General features: G+C 38.6%; 1 protein-coding gene across 3 annotated transcripts in view; it reads left to right on the top strand.

Annotated features, from left to right (window-relative positions):
* The window catches only part of LOC123308075 (zwei Ig domain protein zig-8-like), a 152,139-nt gene that overhangs the window by 55,627 nt on the left and 74,570 nt on the right, over positions 1-21,942 (top strand). For all 3 annotated transcript variants that reach the window (XM_044890614.1, XM_044890615.1, XM_044890616.1), the window contains exon 3: positions 11,051-11,229. In XM_044890614.1, coding sequence (XP_044746549.1) covers positions 11,051-11,229 — 179 coding nt within the window. The remainder of the gene's footprint in view (positions 1-11,050; positions 11,230-21,942) is intronic.

Below are 21,942 nucleotides of genomic sequence, written 5' to 3'. Positions count from 1 at the left end.
GGATCCCATCGGGACTGGAACCTCGTAAATATCGACGATCAGAACCGGGCAGAAAGGGGGAGGAGGAGGAGGAAACCCTTGTTTACTGGGAGACCGATCGATTAACATGTTGCTGGGTTTAATCCCCTATCTGATCAACTTAATGCATAACGTTACGACTTGGGATTTTTCCGGGCAGTTTAGTTCGAGACGGATATTCACAGTCTGATGTGTGCGGGGATTTGCGAAAGGACTCTTCTCAAATCAGTAGAAGAGCTGGGGTTGGAATGGGCTGATGTAAACCCTCGACCCAGCATTACGCCTGGGTAAATTGCGTATATGTGTACGTCTGTCGTTCTACTCAACTACTCAACTGTGCACCTGAGTTTGCTCCTATTCTAACTACTCGGTGTTAACTCTCTTACTGCAGCGGAACTTTTCTTGAGGGTTGGACGTGTTCCGTTTTTAGCCTCTACTAAAAAATAGCTCGAAGACACAACCTTTCAACTACCATCCTACTGCCATACTTTCTGAAATCAGCCAAGATCTGAAGAGGTACATCACCACTCACCACTCAAAAATATCAGTGAAAAGGGTTTCAACACTCCTGGACTCCCCATACATAAGAAAGCAACATTCAATAGGGAGAACCCCTTCTGACGAAAATGTATTTTTTATTAAATATCTTTGACACGTCACATTTTGAAATATCCATTTCAACCGTTTCCCAAAAAAAATTATTTTAAGCACTTAAAAATAACGGGTATTTACAGTTTAAAGCGTTTTGTGAGAAATGCACAAGCTGGCAACATCGACTGAAATATGTCTCGATAATAAAGGACAGCAAATGCATTATCTTGATGAGATAGACAAAGATGGCTGTCTATGAGGTCTGCGACGAACGAAGAAGGTCGTAAAATTTTATGGGATTTTTATGGCCGGTTGCAGTTGAAGCTCGCCAGTAAGTACGCGCCTATAAATCAACAGCTGTTATTTTATAATCAAGCTGATCGGACATTGTTTTTTCTATTGTGTTGTATGCGCTGTTGCCAAATCGTAAACTCCGCACAAAGGGATTTAAATTTTAAAACCGCGTATTTGAAGGATGATTTTGAATAGTTTCCGCGGTGAATTTGAAAGAATGATGAATGAAACTCATAATTATTCAGTTCAAACTTGCATATGCAGTGATAACCCAAATTGAGGAGAATTCCTCATTTCATCGATCCATGAAAAACCCCACGCATAGTATTGAGCACCGAAACTTTGAAAAATCCCGAAGAATTTTCCCAAACATTATTCTTCCGTCAAGGGCAAGAATAACTGTCCTACATATTTTTCCACTTATTTCGTTAATAACATATCCCCTGAGTTCCCACAAAAAAGGGAGGCGTGGGTATGATAGAGCGGATTTCTACTGGGTTGAAAAGCCCTCGTTAAAAAAGAAAATGTAGAAAAATACACGGCGGGCGTGTTCTACATAGTCCCACAAGGCTCACGTGGGCTATATATTGATTTCTAAACTTCACCCTGGTGACGACCTGAGACAGGTCGAAAGAGAAAACTCATTATTAGTCTCATCTGGTCTTGTGTTCTCCCCTGAACTTTTTATGAAAGTGTGGAAATAGCTGAGGTTGACTCGAGGCTCAAATTTCGTGAAAACTCGATTAAAACTTATAAGGAAGAATTAAATGGATTTAACTTCGAGGAAAATCGAGAATCGTTGACCCATTCACACATTCTCAGGGCTTTTGCAAGGGTATAGGAAGGGTAGGTGGAAATTATCATCGCCATCATCATCATCATCATCATCATCATCATTTATTTAAATACTCCAATACAAATAACCCTGTTAGGGTTTAGAGCTAGTCAATATATCAATTTAAAACAGAAACAATCATAAACAAGGTATCTCTAAACAAGATATGTTAAAAACAGTCAAGTGTCAAGCATTTAAAAATTAATTCAATGAATAGTATGGTATGTCCTTCATATAGTTGAAAAGTACTCTCTCCATCCTTTTTTGAGGCTGCTGTTTGATTTCATCAGGTATTTTATTGTAAATTTTCACCAGGGTATGTTAAAGAGTTTCTTTGAAGGTATGAGAATCTCAACGAGGGCACGTTCAGATGTTCCTTGGCTCTAGTGGCGTATTTGTGCTTTTTTTCCGTTTCATGAAAGAATGGGAGATTGCTGGCAACAAAAAGGGCTCCTTCATATATATACAACGAGACCACTGTCAAGATACCGTGATCCACAAAGTGTTGTCGGCAGCTCTTGTACCTATCAAGACTCAGGGTACCTCTTAGACATCTATTTTGTAGCAACAGAACTCTCGATGTTCAATCCAGGCGATACTCTACACCCAGGAAACGCACGGAGCTTGTGGTTGTTAGTGATCTGTCAGCATCAGCATAGGATCGTTGGTGAAAGTCTGTGGTAAATTCAAACTTTATTAATTGTGTTTTCTCGGGGTTTAGGGAAATCATATTATTTAGTTGCTATTTTAGAAAAGTTTCCATTGTTTCCACCCCATACCCGAGGAGGGTATTGATGTGTTCGGGCAAGCAATCACCTGCTCCTGGATTTTTGCCTGCTCCTGCATATTTTTCGGCAGCAGTCCATAAACGAACATCGACTTCCTGACTCATTATCGGCGGACATAAATCAGCACTGGATTTCCCGGAGTCCGTAAACCGAAGAGATCCATCGCCCGGCTATAATTAGGGGAGATACCGAATTTCCCGTTCATAAATCATGTATTTGTTTTATGGCCTTATCTGATTTTTCGGTCGATCGCGCAGAACAGACCTCGAATCATTAAATTGGGCATTCGGATCGAACACTAGCGCCGCACAGGAATGTTTCCAATTAGGAGACTCCGAACTCTGTAAACTTCGGCCCCCTATTAGAACAACGAACGTGGCGTGGAGAGGATATTTCTCCCCGATTTCTCATTAGAGGAACTGCTACTGCAGAGAATTCGCACTTATTAATTTCGTGGGGAAATTAACAGGCACATAGGACGAAGATTTATTGGGGGAACCGTAACTGTTCAGATTGAGGCTGGTACAGATGTTGCCACTCATCTGAATATTGTTTACTTATGTATCAGTATCATTTATTATCATTCTGATTTTCATTGGTATAACGCTGGTACTTTTTAGAAGCTTTTTGAACATGTCGGAGTTTGGGGAACTAGAATTGTACTCTGTAGGTTTTGTTACTACGTTTTGCCCTCCATAGTCCATACCGATTGGACTAGAAAATATCTGAGCCAACGCTCTAAGCTTAAGCAACTTAGCTATGGAAGCTACGGAAGACCGTACGGCCAGCCCTACCACGCAAACTGCCAGATTAACATGAATTCATTATCCGAGCCACGTAGGGCATACGGTATTTTAATCTGACACGCTCGAGTATGTACACCTGACGAATTTTTTCTACATCTTTGAAAAACTGCAGACGCTTTCCCCACCGCTGGAAGTTCATACAGCATAGTATCTGTGAGTGGTGTCCACGTGGTATAAAAGATATCATGCCCAAATAGGTAACGATAGATAATAGTAGACTGATGGTGAGATGAACATTTTGAGTACAGCAATTCTCTTTTTAAGAACCGAAAATTGGCTCATGTCTCCCTAACCCATGGGAGGGTTGAACAGGGGGCAAGAGAGACTTGACGATAAGTTTGTTCATTAGGAAAAACATTGAAATAAAACCTAATAACCAACGATTTTGTCTATGTCAATGTTCTCATCTTCAGATGTATCAGCGTATGAAATACATATTTTCTATTTTAGAGTCACTCTCACTTATTTCCGAGATGTTTTTCACTTTTTTGAACCTTTGTATATTTTTTTATATTTATTTCTATTATTCTTTTTTTGAAACAAACTATTATCTAAGCTTAGTGCGGGAAACTTGGACCACTGATTATGTCTCCCGACCATAGCATGGGTCAAGCCTCCGCCCTCTCTTTTAGCCTATTCAACAGATTTCTTGAAACTTTCACAACTATTATTAAAAAGGCTCATCGTTTGTGAAACAGTATTAATCAATTAAAACAATGAAACTAAATAACATCTCGCACCTATTAAATATCTCAGACAGTGTAACAAACAAAAATTATTCAATTTCTTACTTCCTAGCAGCATAATCACGTTCAAGCCTCTCACTCCCGAACTGTTCTGATGGCGGCCAAAATGGAGCCTCCACTAGTTGTGCTTTGTTACGAGTATGTCGCAAGCTATTTACGATACCGGTAGCGCGAAATTTGAATTGAAATATTCGAGGTGGTGCAAGCCTCCTACCTGAGCAAGTCTCCCGGAATCCCACTACATTAGTTTTCACCTGCAGCCATGTAATAAACCAAAAATGCCAAGGCCAAAAGCACCCAGTGATTGGTGCTAACTTCACTATTATCAGTTTTGTCAATCGGGCGTGAATTTTTTTACATTTGCTTTCAGTAAAAGAAGAAAACGTCAATTTTCTCGGGATTTTCTTGGTCTCTGTTTGGCTTAGAGTCTGATTATTTAACTTTCGTTTCTATGACGGACTATTTTTCGGACAATCTGAATCAGCTGCTTTTTCCTCTTGGGAGGGGACAGAAGCCCTTCTCATGAAAGTTGGAAAAATATTCAGAAAACGGGTTTCCCATTGTGTCAGTTTGATGGAAAAAGACAGCTGACCAGTTATAGCCGGACGGTGTACATGTTGATGATCGAAATTTGAATTTCATCAAAAAGTATCAGAGAATGCTTTGATGGCGCTCTCCAAACATGAGAACAAAATGGTTTCGTCCGTAATTTCACGCATTTCCATTTCGGATTGGTGTTCCATTTCAATATTCGTCCATTCCTGTATCAATTTTTCAATCAGTATCGAATATTTCCCGAACAGCGTTCGGAATTCGGTTTGCCATCGCAGTTCGCACAAAAAAAAAAATTGCAGTTTTCGCTCAATTGGCACATGCAGCAGGTTGAAAATGATCGAATCAATGATGTACGAATTTCATACAAATATCTCCTCGTATAATTATTCAACAGCGCTTTGACGTACGCACGAAACTATGCCGTTTCGTCTCACACTCCAATACTGATAAATTCAACTAATCATAAACCGATGGTCAATTAAAAGCGCGACTGGCAGCAATTAACGCAACTGAACGAAAGCACGCATGGGAGAGTTGGCTGTGAGAGACAGAGCGTGTGGAAATAGGGGAAGAACCAAAACCAACAGTAGTACACGCCAGTACACGGTGGATGAATTTCGCTGTTTGCCCTCAGTATCGTGTATTTGTAGTCGGGAGTTGGCGCATCAATTAAGTCGAACCATTGATTTTTTTTTGGCATCTGCCATCTGTATTCGTAACGGTTCGTTATGTACGTTACGATAACAGCTCGAACTATAGCTATATCGGAACGTTCGTAGTGAAAGGATTCCCAACCGAACACACAGGTTGGATGAGCCAAATTGATAAACAGTCTCTTTCTATAGAATCGTCTGTCTTCTTCTTATTCGACGCCAATTATACCAGGCACAACTTTTTAAAACAAGAATGTTTTTCAGAAGAGACAGATTTGAAAATGGCCTATTTTCTTGTGATACATTGCCACCTCCACAAAGATTCAGATATCAGGCATCAAATCTGGCATTTTATCTCCATTTCTGAAAAACTGTATTCGTGTATTTGAAAGTATCAATCCTCGGTAATCTTCAGCAGTAGAATATTTGAAATAGTTTTAAATCTGCAAAGATGGCGCTGAAAAATTCAAGGTTAGGCAGCGGTTTTCCTGAATCTGCTTATTATCTCGCCAACCGTTATATTTTCTGCTATAAAATTCTGAGTGGTCCATCGCCGATATTGAACAACGTGAACCGGACACTCTGTTTTGTGGCAAAATGTAATTTTCTCGTTCTGGGGCGCCAAATATCTCTCAGTTACTCCATACTTCTGTCGACCTAAATGATTCCAGACATCATCTGACCCTGAAATAAATATCCATATTCGACCACGATGGTCCAGTCTCTCGCAATATACACACGACAGACGCGAGAATAATCTATTTATATTCTCAGAGTCAGTTGGCAGTTGCGAAAATGCGAAAAGTTTGTTTGGAAGCTCATCATGCCTCCGTAGCAGAGATGAAAATTCCAGAGTTCGAATTGGAGCTGTAGAAAGCGAGAATTCATCATTGCTTTCGTTGAACCGATATGGAACTCAGCATACAAGGAATCTGATTTCACATCCTGAACATTTCGCAGGTCCCTGACTGACGGAAATATGTCGGAACTTCATCGAGTAATGAGTTCTGCATGACCTGTGTATTTCGGATATTTCTGTCTCGAAAATTAGACTCCATAAGCTATATAGTGTGTATTCCAGGATATTTAGGATTCAGTGGAAAGTAATCACCTGGTTACTCATTAGAGCTCCAAGAGAATTTATGTCATACCAGTTTTCATCAGTTAACAATGCTATTATTAAGTACTTTATGACATTGATAATCTACATACTTTATGCACATTAATATGAAGTTGGCAATCCTGACGAAGGGATTTCATGAATGTTAGATTGCCTCCAGCAAACATGGATTCATGTCCATTATCTGGTTATCAATTTTCTGTGGAAAGAAGCCAGACTGAGTGCCAGCATTCTCAAAACACCATTTTTGGATATGCCCTCTATGTATTCTTCAACTACAGGCTTACAACAAACATGAAGAAATGATAGATATTCAAGCAGCAAATGTTACCTTCACAGGTTAATCTTAACCTAATCTATACGGAATATTCTGAACAGGCCTCTGTCAAAATCAGCTGACCGTGTAGGTTAGGTAAATTTTTCTGTTCGTTGACTATGAGTGGTGGTTTTGAGGAAGTATTTCTGCACAAAATCTCCAAAAACACTACTCAAATTCAACGGAAATTGCATTGGAGGAAAAATTGCTCTATACTATAATATATAACCTAACCTAACTATACAGAATACTTCGAATAGTATATTGGTTTACAAGCACAAAAAGATGCCCAATGCCATGTGTAGGATGGACCTGAAACGATGATGATCTTTGACTCGTACAAATATTTCAACAGTGGATTCTTGAGGTCAAAAGAAACACTTTTTTCCTTTACCATTTTTTCCGAATAGGCTCTGTTTGAAAGATACAGGCTGTTGGAAAACCATGAAAAAATGATATTTTTATCTCACAACCCGTTTTATCAAATGAAATGAATTTTGTAATATAGTTTCATTTATTTGGTGAATCTTTTTCGAACACAAGATATCACCCACGTCTTCCAGTTTTCTCATTATGAACATTACGTTCCATAAAAATACCAAAAATTCAAAGAACCCAACTCTTGAAAGTAAGTTGGACGCTACATAATGAATATTTGAAAGTTTTGTAAAATAAAAGTGTTCTTCATATTTTTTCGTATAATGCGCCGTTTTCGAGAAATTTGATGTTCAAAAATAAAAACTATCTGTTATATATTCGGAAAATTGGGTACTTTGGCTGATTGCAACTCTGTTTAAGAGAACCACAGTTGTGTAGTGTCATAGATTTAGCTTGTTATTCTTAAGGGAATTCTGTTTCTGCAGGGGTTGCAAAGAATGTCCTTCATTGAGTTAGATTCAGAGTTTAAAAAATTAAAAACTAACTGAAATTTGAAAAATTGGGTACCCTGGCTGAATACAACTCTGTTTGAAAGATCCACAGATGTGTAGTGTCACAGATTTAGCTAGTTATTCTGAAGGTAATTTTGTTTTTCCTGAAATGGCACAGCTCATTATGAAAACTCAAAATAGCTATATCTTTTTATTAGGGTTGAATCGGCAAAAATGGTATAGGAAAAGAGTGTTTCGTTTGACCTCAAGAATCTACTGTTGAAATATTTGTACGAGTCAAAGACGCACTCAAAGAACACTTTTTCTTATCTACGGCAATCTTATCCTATTTCCATGAATCTAAGGGAGATTACACAAAATACTCGGACTCAAATATCTTTTAGAAAAACCACTCTTAAGCTCGTTTGTAACAGCTGAGATTTCTCTGGAGAATTCTCTACCAAATTTTGGAAAGAAAACGGCAGAGATTATTTTGTATGCAACTGAACAGAGAATTATACCGAAAGTGCGTATGTAAAGGTAAAGAATACACGGCGCATGAACTCTCGAGTAAATTTTCTAGAGAATTCTAGGCTGTTGCAAACGGGCTTTACAGCATAAAAGATTTCGAAACAGATTAACGCCACAAAGCTATGAATATCAGTATACCACGGAGAACGTACCGACATCGATGGTGAGTAGCGATAGGCCGGTTCCGCTCTTGTTAGAGCTCAGCAGTATCACATTACTCAATGAAGCAGAGGACATTTTGTTAAAAGCCAGTAGCGCCATCGAAGTATTAAATAAATCGATGCGACACCTGGCGTTCAACGACTTAAGCTTTCTCCTACTCATCCCTACTCAACTATAAAAGATTTCTGCTCACTAGATTTCAATGTGTAGTAATGTGATCGTTTGTATTTGAACGTTGAGATTGTTTGACAAGTCATGTAAAGTGTTGATGGCTTTTTAAATATACTATACTCTACTACTATGAGACAGTTGGTGAAATTAAATCGTTTATATTTGCGATGGCCAACAAAGTAGTGAGGTAATTTTTGAGATACGATTCCAATTAGTCTCTGAATCGAGAACAGTGAAAATACTCTGGATACCCATCAAAGTTTGTGTCCCATTTCGTTTCAAAATCCTGAACCACCAATCGATTAACCCGTTAGAAACTCCGCTGCATCGTAAACTTCATTAATTATCCGATAATCAGTCGGGAATCACCTTATCCCAAGCTTGGGTAACAACATCATTTCAGATTGGCGAATTATATCAAACGGTACAGGCATAAATCCGAGTTTGGCCATCCGCGCCAACCGAATAATTTCTGCAATGTTTAATCCGACTATAAAACAGATATCCGATAATGGCAACTGACAAATTGATGACATTATTTGACACCCCGGGGGTGCGGACAGCGCTCGGAAAATGGATATACGCGGGATTTTCCCCGTTCGATTTCCCTGCATAGGTGATTACTGTCAGATATCGGCCGGTGGACCCCTGTTTTTGCAGTGATGCTGGGGGGATTCGAGCTTTATGGAGCGTGGAGGCGGTTTTTTCCGTTTTTATGATCTGGAAGATCATTCCAATCTCATAAACGGTTTGCCGAGGGGGCGAATTCAACACGCAAAAAATTGTTCGTGATGAAATAATATTTGAGTTTAATTCCGAACGCGGGATATTGCTTCTTTATGGTATGAAACTGTTTCTGTTCATATGGTCGTGGTTCTTTGAACCCATGTTGTCTGACCTAACCTAATTTATAGTTCATTCAGAACAAAATAATATTTGACAATAACGGGTTGATGCTCTGTAATTCTCGTTGACACACTCAAAATGAAAATATTAATATTAATATCTGTTATATTCGGAAAATTGGGTACTTTGGCTGAATGCAACTCTGTTTAAAAGATCCACAGTTGTGTAGTGTCATAGATTTAGCTTGTTATTCTGAAGGGAATCCTGTTTCTGCAGGGGTTGCAAAGAATTTCCTTCATTGAGTTAGATTACAAGAATCCAAACATACTGAGGCGATCCATAACGTTAATTTGACAGTAGATCTTGATGAATATAATATAGCAGAAGTTAAGGATTATGTTAAGACACAGCTATCGACACAATTTCATAGTATACTCGAGGACGAATTTTTTTGAATGCACGTGTATACTCCATTTACTTTTATTTTAGCCATGGAAATTTGACACATTTCACTCTGTATAGTACGATAATGTGGGGTTATGACGCTTGTCAAAACATTTTTAGGTTTTAAATCAACGCTATGTTGCCCGTTCTACGTAAAAGTTTCTGTTATTACGTATTTTATCACAATGTCGAATCTATTCGGAAAATATGTGATGAACATAATTGAAATTTATACAAACTGATTGAAGGCATACCAAATCTAGTTGTTGGCATGGAAAATACAAGAGATCAGTATAATATCATAATATGCACTAGCTTGAGGAGAGTTAATGTTCGTTATCTTCTTTGGCTGAAGTTTGAATACGTTACATCAGTTGTAGATTTCAAAAATATTAACCCGAAGATGAAATGCATTTGATGCAGTGGTTGGGAATGGGTATCGCCCGAAGGAATCAACAGATAATTACAAGAATGTTAGATTCTTCAACAAAAATCATCTTGAATCAATATAAGTAAAAGGAATTAAAGGAAGTTTCAAGTCAAGATGCACTCCACCTTTGAACAAAAAATTCACATGAATAAACAATTAACAGGACAACTGGCGCGTATTTGTGGCTGTTCATCTTAATACATTGAGATAATAATAATAATTAGGTATTTATTGGTACCTTAAGACATTTACAATGTATAGGACAAGTCGAATGAAAAATTGAAAAATCTATTTTCGGGAACTTATTCTACGATGACATTAATCGAAAATCCTGTAGTAAACTTTTCGCACTAATTCACTCAATCATAAAATTCTCAAATGCCACCACTTTTTTGGGTCTCACAATAGAAGGAAATTCTTTGTCATCCTCTTCATTCACAATCTTTTTGATTGAGGAAATATTCAGCTGAAATATAAGTCGTTTCGATGCAGATAAAACATTATATAAATTCTCTCATATTGAATTTGTTCGCTACCGTCTGACGTATTGTGGATTTTAGAATATCAGGGTATAACTATACGAATGAGCGGACCTGAATTCTAAATAGCACTTCCTAAAACCCCGTCCCTTTTTTCAATCACTTTCGGCATTTTCGTAATAAAAATTTATATAAGTTGTGGCAACGGCGTTATGACATTAACGACATTTCATGAGTGCCAACCTTACTCCGTACTAGTTACAAAAACTTGAGAAAATTACTTCATGGCCAACCGACTGCTAAAATAAATATGAGTGGAGTATATGTTGTGCGCCATTTTTCTGCTCATTACTCTGTGTATTATTTTACTGGGACTGATTTCGTCCTTTGTTTCAGGGATGTGTAAATCTCAAATGGAAGAGGACCACTCAAATGATCTCGATAATGAAGATATCGAGCCCATGATAATAGATAGGGGACCTTATTTTGAAAGAACTGTGTCGAAAAATGTTACAGCTCTAGTTGGGAAAAGTGCATACATGAACTGTAGGGTTAGAAATCTGGGTAACCGAACAGTGAGTATATTTATTTTGTTATCCATATAGAATTTGATGGATTACATGATTATCGCATCATAGAACTTACTCTATAAAGGTCAGGCTTTTTTTCTTGGAACTAGTGGAGTGCTTTCGATGAAATTTGACACGAAAATTAAGTACCTTGAAGGACAATGCTCTTTTCAAGTTTTGATACAATCCACTATAAATAATCGGTAAAAACATCACGAAAATTTTCCTCCAGGAAACCACTCAAGCGTTGTAAACACCCCCCACCCCTCGTTAATCGAAATACCTTTTAATATCCCCGTTCTATCCTTGAGATGAAACCTCCATTTCTAGCAAGAACAATGCAGGTTTGCACTCACATTAATTTCTCAAATGTCAATATCTATTATTTCTTTTTTCGTCGATTGTTTCAGGCAAAGTGCTCCGAAACGGAAGAACTGTTCCTTTTCACTCCGTACTGCGATAATAGCCGGAAAAGGGAGAATTTATCGTTGAGTTTCCGTTTGATTCATTTGTTCTTTTTGGTTTCAACGGAATCCTTGATGTTCCTAGAGTATTTTCTTGTGTTGTTCTCCACTTCGTTATAAAAACATTTGGATCTTCGTCTCTTGTCTTGGGTAAACTCGAAAGTGAATCGGAATGATTGGATCATTCGCATTCGCATTTACATGTATTGATATCTAGTTAGCCAGTTCCATGAATAAAACAAATATTGCGTTACCATAGCAACGAACAATAACTCATTAGAAGTGTCAGTGTGAAGTTTGAGGTCAAAAAAGTAAACCAGAGTTACGCAATAAATTAAAAGAAAGAAGATGTCCACCGAAATTGTGAAAATCGAAAAATTGGAGTATCGAGCCATCATCAAGTACCTGTATTTAAAAGGGTTAAGAGGTGAGCAGATTTACGAAGATATGCTTAATACCCTTGGTGATCAATGTCCTTCGTATGCGACCGTGAAAAATTGGACTGCAAGCTTCAAAAGAGGTAAATTTTCCATTGAAGATGATGACCGATCGAGAAGGCCAGTTTCTGTATCAGTCCCCGAAAATATCGATGCAGTTCATGACAGATCGTCGAATTGGGCTAAAACGGATATCTGAAGCACTGAATATTTCATACGAACGCGTTCATCATATAGTTCACGTCAGTTTGGACATGAGAAAAATTGCTGCAAAATGGATCTCCAAATGTTTGAATGTTGACCAATAGCGTGCAAGGTAGAAGCATCGCGTTCGATCTGTGCTCGATTTGAAAACGATGTAGACTTCTTAAACCGAATTGTTACAATGGATGAGACTTGGGTACATTTCTACGATCCAGAAACTAAGCTACAATCGATGAAATGACGACACTCTGGTTCTTCAAGATCTAAGAAGTTTCGTGTCCAAAAATCTGCTGGAAAAGCTCTTGCTTCAGTTTTTTGGGATTGCCATGGAGTAATCATGATTGATTTTTTGGATGAGGGTAGAACAATAACCGGAGACTACTATTCGACAATACTGACCACTTTACGGGAAAAAATTTAAGAGAAAAGACGCGGAAAGCTATCCAAAGGTGTTTTGTTTTTGCAGGACAGTGCCCCTGCACACAAATCTAATGTTGCCATGCAAAAAATTCGTGATTTCGGGTTTGAATTACTAGAATACACCCTCATTTCTCAGATTTTGCTTCATCCGACTATCATCTCTTTCCTCAACTGAAAAAAAAGTTCAAAAAGTCGTAAATTTTCTTCCAACGAGGAGGTAATGAAAGTTGTGGAGGTCTGGTTTGCAGGCAAAAAGAAACATTTTTTTTGAAAGGTCTAGAGACGTTGCAGATTCGCTATAATAAATGTATCCAATCAAGAGTAAAAAGATATTTTGACATTGAAATTTTATTTGGTTCTATAGTAGGCTGAGATTTTTTCAATATTTCCTCGCAGTTCGATTGCAGAAAAAAGTTCCACTGCTACCTCGACACATAGACATATAGACATGGACTGTGCCTTCCCTTTATATCTATGCATGAAATACGGTCAAAAAAAGTGACAGAGAGAAACGCACGTCGGGAATGCAGTTGTCTTTTTCTAGAATTTTGATTGGTCCACACTCACCTCTATGTGAACAAAAAAGAGACAGGTAAATTCCCGTCGATCATTTCTCTCTTTCTATAAAAAAAGCCAATTTCATGCTGACATTGCTCAGTCCATGTCTCTATGTCTATGCCTCGACAAAACAAAAATGTTTCATTAAATGATAGGTTAGAGCACAGAAACTAAGTGGAACTGAAAGGCAAGCCAAGCTTGAAGCTGCTCAATGCAGAAAGAACATATTTCATTCAAGAATGTGCAACTGGTCAGAAGTATGTAACATTGGAGGAGGAGAGGACGAGTTACCAGAAGAACTGGTACCAGCTAGTCAAAATAGCTCGATTAAGGCAAAAATTTTAGAATATATATCAGATGTTCTCATCCAGCGGAATTTGCATCCCCTAAAAAACTCCCATACAGACTCATATTGTTGTTGACGACTTCGTTCCATCCGTCCCTAACAAACTCCCCGACCATATCGGAATGATTTATTGCCGTCACTGAAAATGAAAAATATAAACTCTCGTGGAAACGGGAACCATTCATCTCGCACCTCCAATATTCCTCGTCGAATTTTTCGACTGCATGCGCCCCCTAATGACCCTACTCCATCAACGAAACCCCTTCAACCTCCCAAATCCGAAGCGTCACCTCCGATGACCGAGTGTTTTTAAAAATGTTGACATTGCGACAGCATCCGGTCACGATCCGCTTAGTCCGAAATATACGTTTCGGGGTGAAAAAAAACAAGGCTAGCTAAGGGTTTTCCGATGGATTTTGTGCCATCTCTGCAGCTGTATTTCCGGAAGTGTGATGCTGATGATCCTCATTCAAAACAGACGTATCGAATCTGATATTCCATGAACATGCTTTTCTTATTATTTATTATATCTCGTAACTTATATCAACAAAAGGAAGTAATGATTATAACTTACGAGGATATATTGAAATATTTAAACAAAATTTCAAGGTCAAAATATTTTATTACTCAACATATTCTCCTCTTAATTGGATACATTCATTACAGCGAACCTGCAACGTCTCTAGACCTTTAAAAAAAAATGTTTCTTCTTGCTCTGCAAACTAGACTCCACAGCTTTTATTACCTCCTCGTTGAAAGAAAATTTACGACCTTTAAACTTTTTTTCAGTTGAGGACGGAGATAATAGTCGGATGGAGTCAAATCTGCTGAATAAGAGGGTCTTTCAGTAATTCAAACCCTAAATCACGAATTTTTTGCATAGCAACATGAGATTTGTGTGCAGGGGCGTTGTCCTGCAAAACTAAACACCTTTGGATAGCTTTCCGCGTCTTTTCTCTTAAATTTTTTCCCGTAGAGTGGTCAGTAATGTCGAATAGTAATCTCCGGTTATTGTTCTACCCTTATCCAAAAAATCTATCATGATTACCCCATGGCAATCCTGAAAAAACTGAAGCTAGAACTTTTCGAGCAGATTTTTGGACACGAAACTTCTTAGGTTTTGGAGAACCAGAGTGTCGCCATTCCATCGATTGTTGCTCTGTTTTTGGATCGTAGAAATGTACTCAAGTCTCGTCCATAGTAACAATTCGGTTTAAGATGTCTACATCGTTTTCAAATAGAGCTCAGATCGAACGCTTTTGGGGATCCATTTTGCAGCAATTTTTCGTCCAAATTGACGTGAACTATATGATGAACGCGTTCGCATAAAATATTCAGTGCTTCAGATATCCGTTTTAGCCCAATTCGACGGTCTGATAAAATCATGTCATGAACTGCATCGATATTTTCGGGGACTGACACAGAAACTGGCCTTTCCGATCGGTCATCATCTTCAATGGAAAATTGACCTCTTTTGAAGCTTGCAGTCCAATTTTTCACGGTCGCATACGAAGGACATTGATCATCAAGCGTATTAAGCATATCTTCGTAAATCTGCTTATCTCTTAATCCTTTTAAAACAGGTACTTGATGATGGCTCTATACTCCAATTTTTCGATTTTCACAATCTCGGTGGACATCTTCTATCTTTTAATTCATTGCGTAACTCTGGTTTACTTTTTTGACCTCAAACTTCACACTGACACTTCTAATGGGTTACTGTTCATTGCTATGGTAACGCAATATTTTTTTTATGCATGGAACTGGTCTAGGCTAACTAAATATCAATACATCCTCGTATTCTTAGACATCAAGTCGTTATTACTGATCCTTTTATACTCATATGGGAAATGTTCGTCTTTCTACTATTTAAATAGTGGCTATAATCGAGAAATCCTTCAACGTATTGATTTTCGATCTGCACAACGCGTGGAAATCATCCTATTCGAAAGAAAAGAGAAGGAATTATGCAAAAATATTCTTCTTTGAGTTTCCATCAAAAGCTCCGAGACGAGTAAAATTTCCAGCCTTTGTTTTAGGTCTCGTGATCAAAGAATTCAAGCAGAGATTATTAGGCCTGTCGTAAAAACACCTGGATAATGGATCCGATGTCTTGATGGGGAATTCTCCCACCCTAAGCTCTTCAGATTGCGCCATAAAAAGTCTATTAACGTAATATCTGGACTTTGTGGACCACTTAAAAGCAACTCTCTGGCAGGGAAGGTTTCGGAATCAGTTTTGGTCTAGTATTCTCGTTAAGTACAAGGGGATATTTCCAGTTATCCTGAAACCTGCAACTTCTGATGCGCAGAATCACGAAAATACTCATCTGTGGAGATTATATAAACAATATTCTCAAGAGAAATTGCAAAAATGTCCTCGGACCTTTCTAAGTCCTTTTATACGGGTATTTTCTTCCAACTGTCAATATTTTTTTTTTTTGGTGTAGCAGGGGGAAAATCTGCAAGTCAGACGAACCACCCTCTCCTGAGGGGGAACAGGTGTGGGGTTTCTCACTCTCCTGAGCTCAAGACCCACTAAAAACCCTTAACTGCTTCTTGAATTTTGTTTCCGGGCATTTGCCTATAAACCGTTCATCTCTTAGTCGGTTTTCTTCTCGCAAACTATCGTGCTGGGATTTATCTGTTTATCCTTTATTGGATTTTTCAATAAGTTTCTGTTCTTATTTTAATCTCTTCTTAATTGATCTCTTGGTCTCCTTCGGTAAATTCGCATTCTCCTTTTGTCTTCCTCTGGGTCGTAGTACACTAGTCTCCTGAGTTCTTGATTCGGATGGTTCTTCGCTGTTTCGAATAATTTCTCTGCTTTTCTGTTCATGAATTCCGTTATGGTTTCCCATTTTAGGTCCCTATAAATCTGTCTATTCCTGACAAATCAAGGTGCATCTATTGCACATCGTAGCAGCTTGTTTTCAGTGGCCTGAATTTTTTTGATGTGGCTCTTTGCTGCGAAACCCTAGACAACTGATCCATAAATCAGTTGAGGCCTAGCAACGGCTTTGATTATCTTCAATTTTGTCTCTTTGGACATGTGGCTTCTTCTTCCTATCAGAGGGTAGAGTCTATTCATCGCTGCTTTCGTTTTGTCGATTGCTTGTTTGATATGACTTTTCCAAGTAAGTCCTTTGTCAAGCGTTATTCCTAAATGTTTGGCTTCATTTTTCCAGTCGATTTCATCGCCGTCAACTTCCAGATTCGTTGTTGGTCGCAGTCTTCTTTTCTGTGGTAATATTGCTTGGCTCTTTTGTTCATTGAACTTGATTTTCCACATTATGCACCCGTTATTTGTTTCGTCAATCGTTTCTTCTAGAACTCGTTCTATTACTTCTGGGTTGCGGTGTCGAGTTGTTATGGCTGTGTCGTCAGCATGGTGGCCCAAGCACTGACCCTTGGGGTACTCCAGCCTCTATATCTCTTGTTGTGGAGTATTCTCCTTCCACTTTCACGTAAAATCTTCTATTTTTGAGATAATTCCGGATCAACTTGCATATTTTGATCGAATATCCAGCACATCTCATCTTATATATTAATCCTTCATGCCATACTCTGCCGAATGCTCTGGCGACGTCTAGTAAAACAAGACCAGTAGCTTGTTTATTTTGGAATCCCTCTGTAATGTACTCTGTGAGCCTTAATAATTGTTGCTCTGTTGAATGCTCTTTTCTGAATCCGAACTGTTCTGGTGGTATTAGTTTCAAATTTTCGGTTTCCTCATTTAGCCTCGTGGCGATAATTCTTTCTACTACTTTTCCTAACGCCGACAGTAGACTTATCGGTCTGTAGTTTTGTGGGAACTTCTTCTCTTTGAATGGTTTACTGTCATTATTTTGGACCATCCGTACCCAGAATCCTGATCGTACCAATCCAATAAATCCGAAATGATTCAGACTAGTGTCGGGCGGGACAAACAAAGTTTGTCGATTTACATCGCTAGTAAACCGTACGAAGCTTGTTTTATTCCAGGATGTTCCCGGTAATTGAATCGTCCCGTCCTGTGGGACGGGTTCGGTTTATTTGCGAGCATAATTTAATAAAACGGGGTCAACATAAGTACCGTAGGCGTATCTCTAGTGTCATTATCGCTTCCGACTATCTCGTGTGTGATGGATGTTATAGACCGGCCATGTTGTCCTCCGCCATGAACTCCGTGTGTTGTGTGGTTTGGATGCGGCGCTTCTATAAACAATTCAGGTACAGGAAGATTATGGCAACATACGTTAAGTGGTGCTAATTGATAGCGTGAACAGTTGGGACTGTTATGCCGAGTGGAAAAATCTTCGTTGTTCGCTTTTTCCTTTTCGTACAAATGGTCAGATGTCTGTAACATTCGAAAATGTTGTTAGAATTAAAAAAAACTGAGGTATACAGGGTGAGTCTTTGACTCGTACAAATATTTTAACAGTATATTGTTGAGATCAAAAGAAACTGCTGAAAAGCAAAAGAATATTATTTTTAGTTCTATCTCACAAACTTTTTTATCGAATGAAATGAATTTCGGAATATAGTTTTCCATTTATTTGATGAATCTTTCTCGAACACAAGATATCACCCACGTCTTCCAGTTTTCTAATTATGACCCTTACGTACCATAAAAATACCAAAAATTCAAAGAACGCAACTCTTGAAACTAAGTTGGACGCTATGTAATGAATATTTGAACGTATTCCTCATATTTACTCGTATAATAATGCTGTAACTTTTTTCAAGAAACTCAATCTGCAAGTTGAAAAATTTCCTGAGAGGACTTTTTAGTTTGTTCTATAACGAATGTTTATCCTTTGAGGTGTTCTATGTATGTACTGTATCTTCATGTTTACATTCACTCAGTCAGAAATATCCGTAGATGCGTTATTCAATTTTCATCTGCGCATTCGCAAATTTGCAGCCTCCCAAAAACGAGCACCATCTCCAAGAATGAGCCATTTTTCTCGATAAAACGGAGCCTTTCCGCAAGACATCTTCCGCCAGCATCATATACGTTTTAAACTTGTATATAAATCCAGTCGAAATGAATTCCCAGAGGATTTATACCCCAATTCAGCTTCCTATCCCGTGTGCATGTATCGGACAACATATAACGTACACCCTCTCGCATTTATGAGACTTTCATTTCGTGCAGGATGTACGTAGACCGATTCCGAGAATTATGAGATCGAGGTTAATAGGTCCTGGAGGATTCGAAAACGCGGATTCATTTATTGCTGAATCTCGTTACGGAGATTAAATCTACAAAATATTATCGGTGCGAAAAAACTTATAATTTCTTAGGGCTAATTTCGATTGTGTGCCCTCCTGTGACTGAAGATACCCTTCAAATACTTGGGAAGCTTCATAAATACTATGGCTAACCTAGACACGGAAATACACATTCTGGAAGCTAAAGGACAGAGTGTTTCAAAATCACGACCTCAATCTGAAGACTAAGACAGCTGTTTACAAAGCGGTGATACTCCCAACGCTTTTTTACGGAAGCGAAAGCTGGACGCCCTACAGGCGACATATTAAACAGCTTGAACAACAGCAACAACGTCATCTAAGACAAATAATGTACATCAGATAGTTTCACAAAGTTTCAAACGCAGAAGTCTTGCAGCGCGCGAGTTGTTGAACAATTGAGACTCAAGTAACGAGAGCCCGACTCAGATGGAGCGGCTACATTATGAGGATGCAAGACACAAGACTTCCCAAAATAGCTCTGTATGACAAATTCACAGAGGTAGTTCGGAAACCAGGAGGCCAGTATAGGCGGTTTAAGGATATACTGCATCAATCCCTAAAATCAGTTGATGCCAATCATAACTGGGAACAACTAGCGTTAGATAGATCATAGTGGAGGTCGTTGGTCCACAGTTTAATTGGAGATTCGAGAAGAATACAGCGAATACAACCCAACCGTGACCTATAGATCCTTCTACACTCTGGGCATGGATAGTCACTAACCAGATCTGGCCGCCGCTGTATTCTTCTCGAGTCTACATTATAGGTGTGGACCAAAGACCTCCACTGTGATCTGTCTTACGCTAGTTGTTCCCACTAAGATCAGTTGATTGGCATTAACTGATCTTAGTGATTGATGCAGTATATCCTTGAACCGCTGATACTGGCCTCCTGGTTTCCGAGGTCCCTCTGTGAATTCGCCCTACAGAGCTATTTTGGGGAGTCTTGTATCTTGCATCCTCAGAATGTGGCCGCTCCAACTGAGTCGGACTCTCGTTACTTGAGTCTCAATTGTTATACAACTCGCTCGCTGCAAGACTTCTGCATTTGAAACTTTGTGGAACCATCTGATGTGCATTATTTGTCTTAGATGACGTTGGTGCTTTTGTTCAAGATGTTTAATATGTCGCCTGTAGGGAGTCCAGCTTTCGCTTCCGTAATGAAGCGTTGGGAGGACCACTGCTTTGTAAACAGCTGCTTTGGTCTTCAGATTATACACTGCTAAGGATTATTCGGGTACTCCAAGGCGTCCCATGATTTTCCATGGCTCTCTCCGATTCACTGAGTCGAATATTGTAGATTGCTCACTAGTCTGCACTTTTCTGAATCGAGATTTCGTAAAAACCATGAAGTATTTCGAAAATAATGGATGACCCTCGTCAGAGTCAACGCTCAGCTACAGCCTCGACCTAATCGGCGAGAACGAACCCAGAAGGAACACGACTAATCTTTTCAATGTCCGTCGTAACAAGAAAACGATAACTGTTATCTGTACGAGCGACGTACAATCGCTATCTAAATAGCGGCATCTATCTTCCACGGCCCCCGCGATCCGGGACAGCGTAGCTGGAGGGGAAAAACAAGACGGCAAAAAGTCCGTAACAGGACTCTTATCTGCGATGACCGGATCGCCGGGTCGGAAAAACTGCGTGATCTTCATTTCTGTCCCGACTAACTGACTGATGCGAGGGCGGCCGGGAAAGCGAAAGGCCTTTCGGAACATTCGGGACCCGGGGCGCACTGAGAAACAGCAGGTGGGACAAAAATGAGAATTAACCCCTTTTCGTGATACGGCGGCCGTCGTTGATTTTACAGCCGTTTGCGCGCTCGATTTAAGGGGTATTAAGGGAAATGTAGGGAGGAAAGACAAGAAAAAGGGTGATTTTCGGATTTAATAGAAGGCGACGAATGTTAGTCCCAACAGGCTACTTGGGAAAATCAGGTGAAGCTCCTGAAAAAATCACAATGAATGGGGGTTGGCGAAACAATAATAGAAAGAAGAAATGAAAGAGTCAGTGATATTAAATTTATTACATATTTTTGTATGATACATGAAAATAGAGATGAAAACCTCAGTTCTCTGTCGGTCTGTATGCCGGTATAAGTGTAATTATGAAATTGAAGGACATGTTCTTCATAGGACACAATCACACAATCACACAATCAAAAACCTTCTTTCGTTAAATAGTAAAAATATATCGACCCATGTTATTTTATTGACTGAGTCGAGGTCGTAGATTACAAATATGCAAAAAGATTTTTTGTAGGATCAATATATTACGGAATAAATCACTTTTAGTGGAAAATTTCGAAGAAATAGGTCAACTTTGAGAAGCTGTAGCAGCCAGAAAAAGGGAATTGAACATATGCTGATTTTCTTGGTGATAGAAAGATCCTTTGTAAATGGAAAATTCTAATTTTTATTCATCTTCCGACAACAGTTCAGATTTTATGATTTTTTCCGCGAAGGTCCAAAATTTCCAATTTTTCATTGACCATAACTTGAGAAATAAATTTAAAAAAAATATCTGTTTGCATATTCGTTATCTCCGACCTCAAATTAGTCGACAGTATAAGTTTGGTTTCGATCGGAGACCAAAAATTTTTTTCGAAAAATCGCAATTTTTCCATACATATGTATGGAAAATTTGAAAAAAATTTTATCTCCCCAATTTCCTCTAAAACTGGAGTATTTACTTAATCGAGGGCGTAGATCACGAATATGCAAACAGAATTTTGCTGAAAGGATTTGTTTTCGAGTTATGGTCGATGGAAAATTCGAAATTTCGGACCTTCGCGGAAAAAATCCTAAATTCTGAACTGTTCGCGGTAAATAAATGAAAATTGGATTTTTTCATTTGCAAAGGATCAGTCTATCATCAAAAAAATCAGCATATGTCCAGCATCTTTTTTCTGGCTGATACGGCTCCTCAAAATTGACCAATTTTTTAGAAATTTTTCACTAAAAGTAATTCATTTCTCAAAATATTATTTTTAGGAAGAACCTAATTGCATATTCGTGATTTATGACATCGAATTCGTCAGAAAAATGA

The sequence above is a fragment of the Coccinella septempunctata genome, chromosome 2 (assembly GCF_907165205.1).
Source record: "Coccinella septempunctata chromosome 2, icCocSept1.1, whole genome shotgun sequence".
Classification (NCBI taxonomy): domain Eukaryota; kingdom Metazoa; phylum Arthropoda; class Insecta; order Coleoptera; family Coccinellidae; genus Coccinella; species Coccinella septempunctata.
This window is presented reverse-complemented; position numbering and strand designations above follow the sequence as displayed.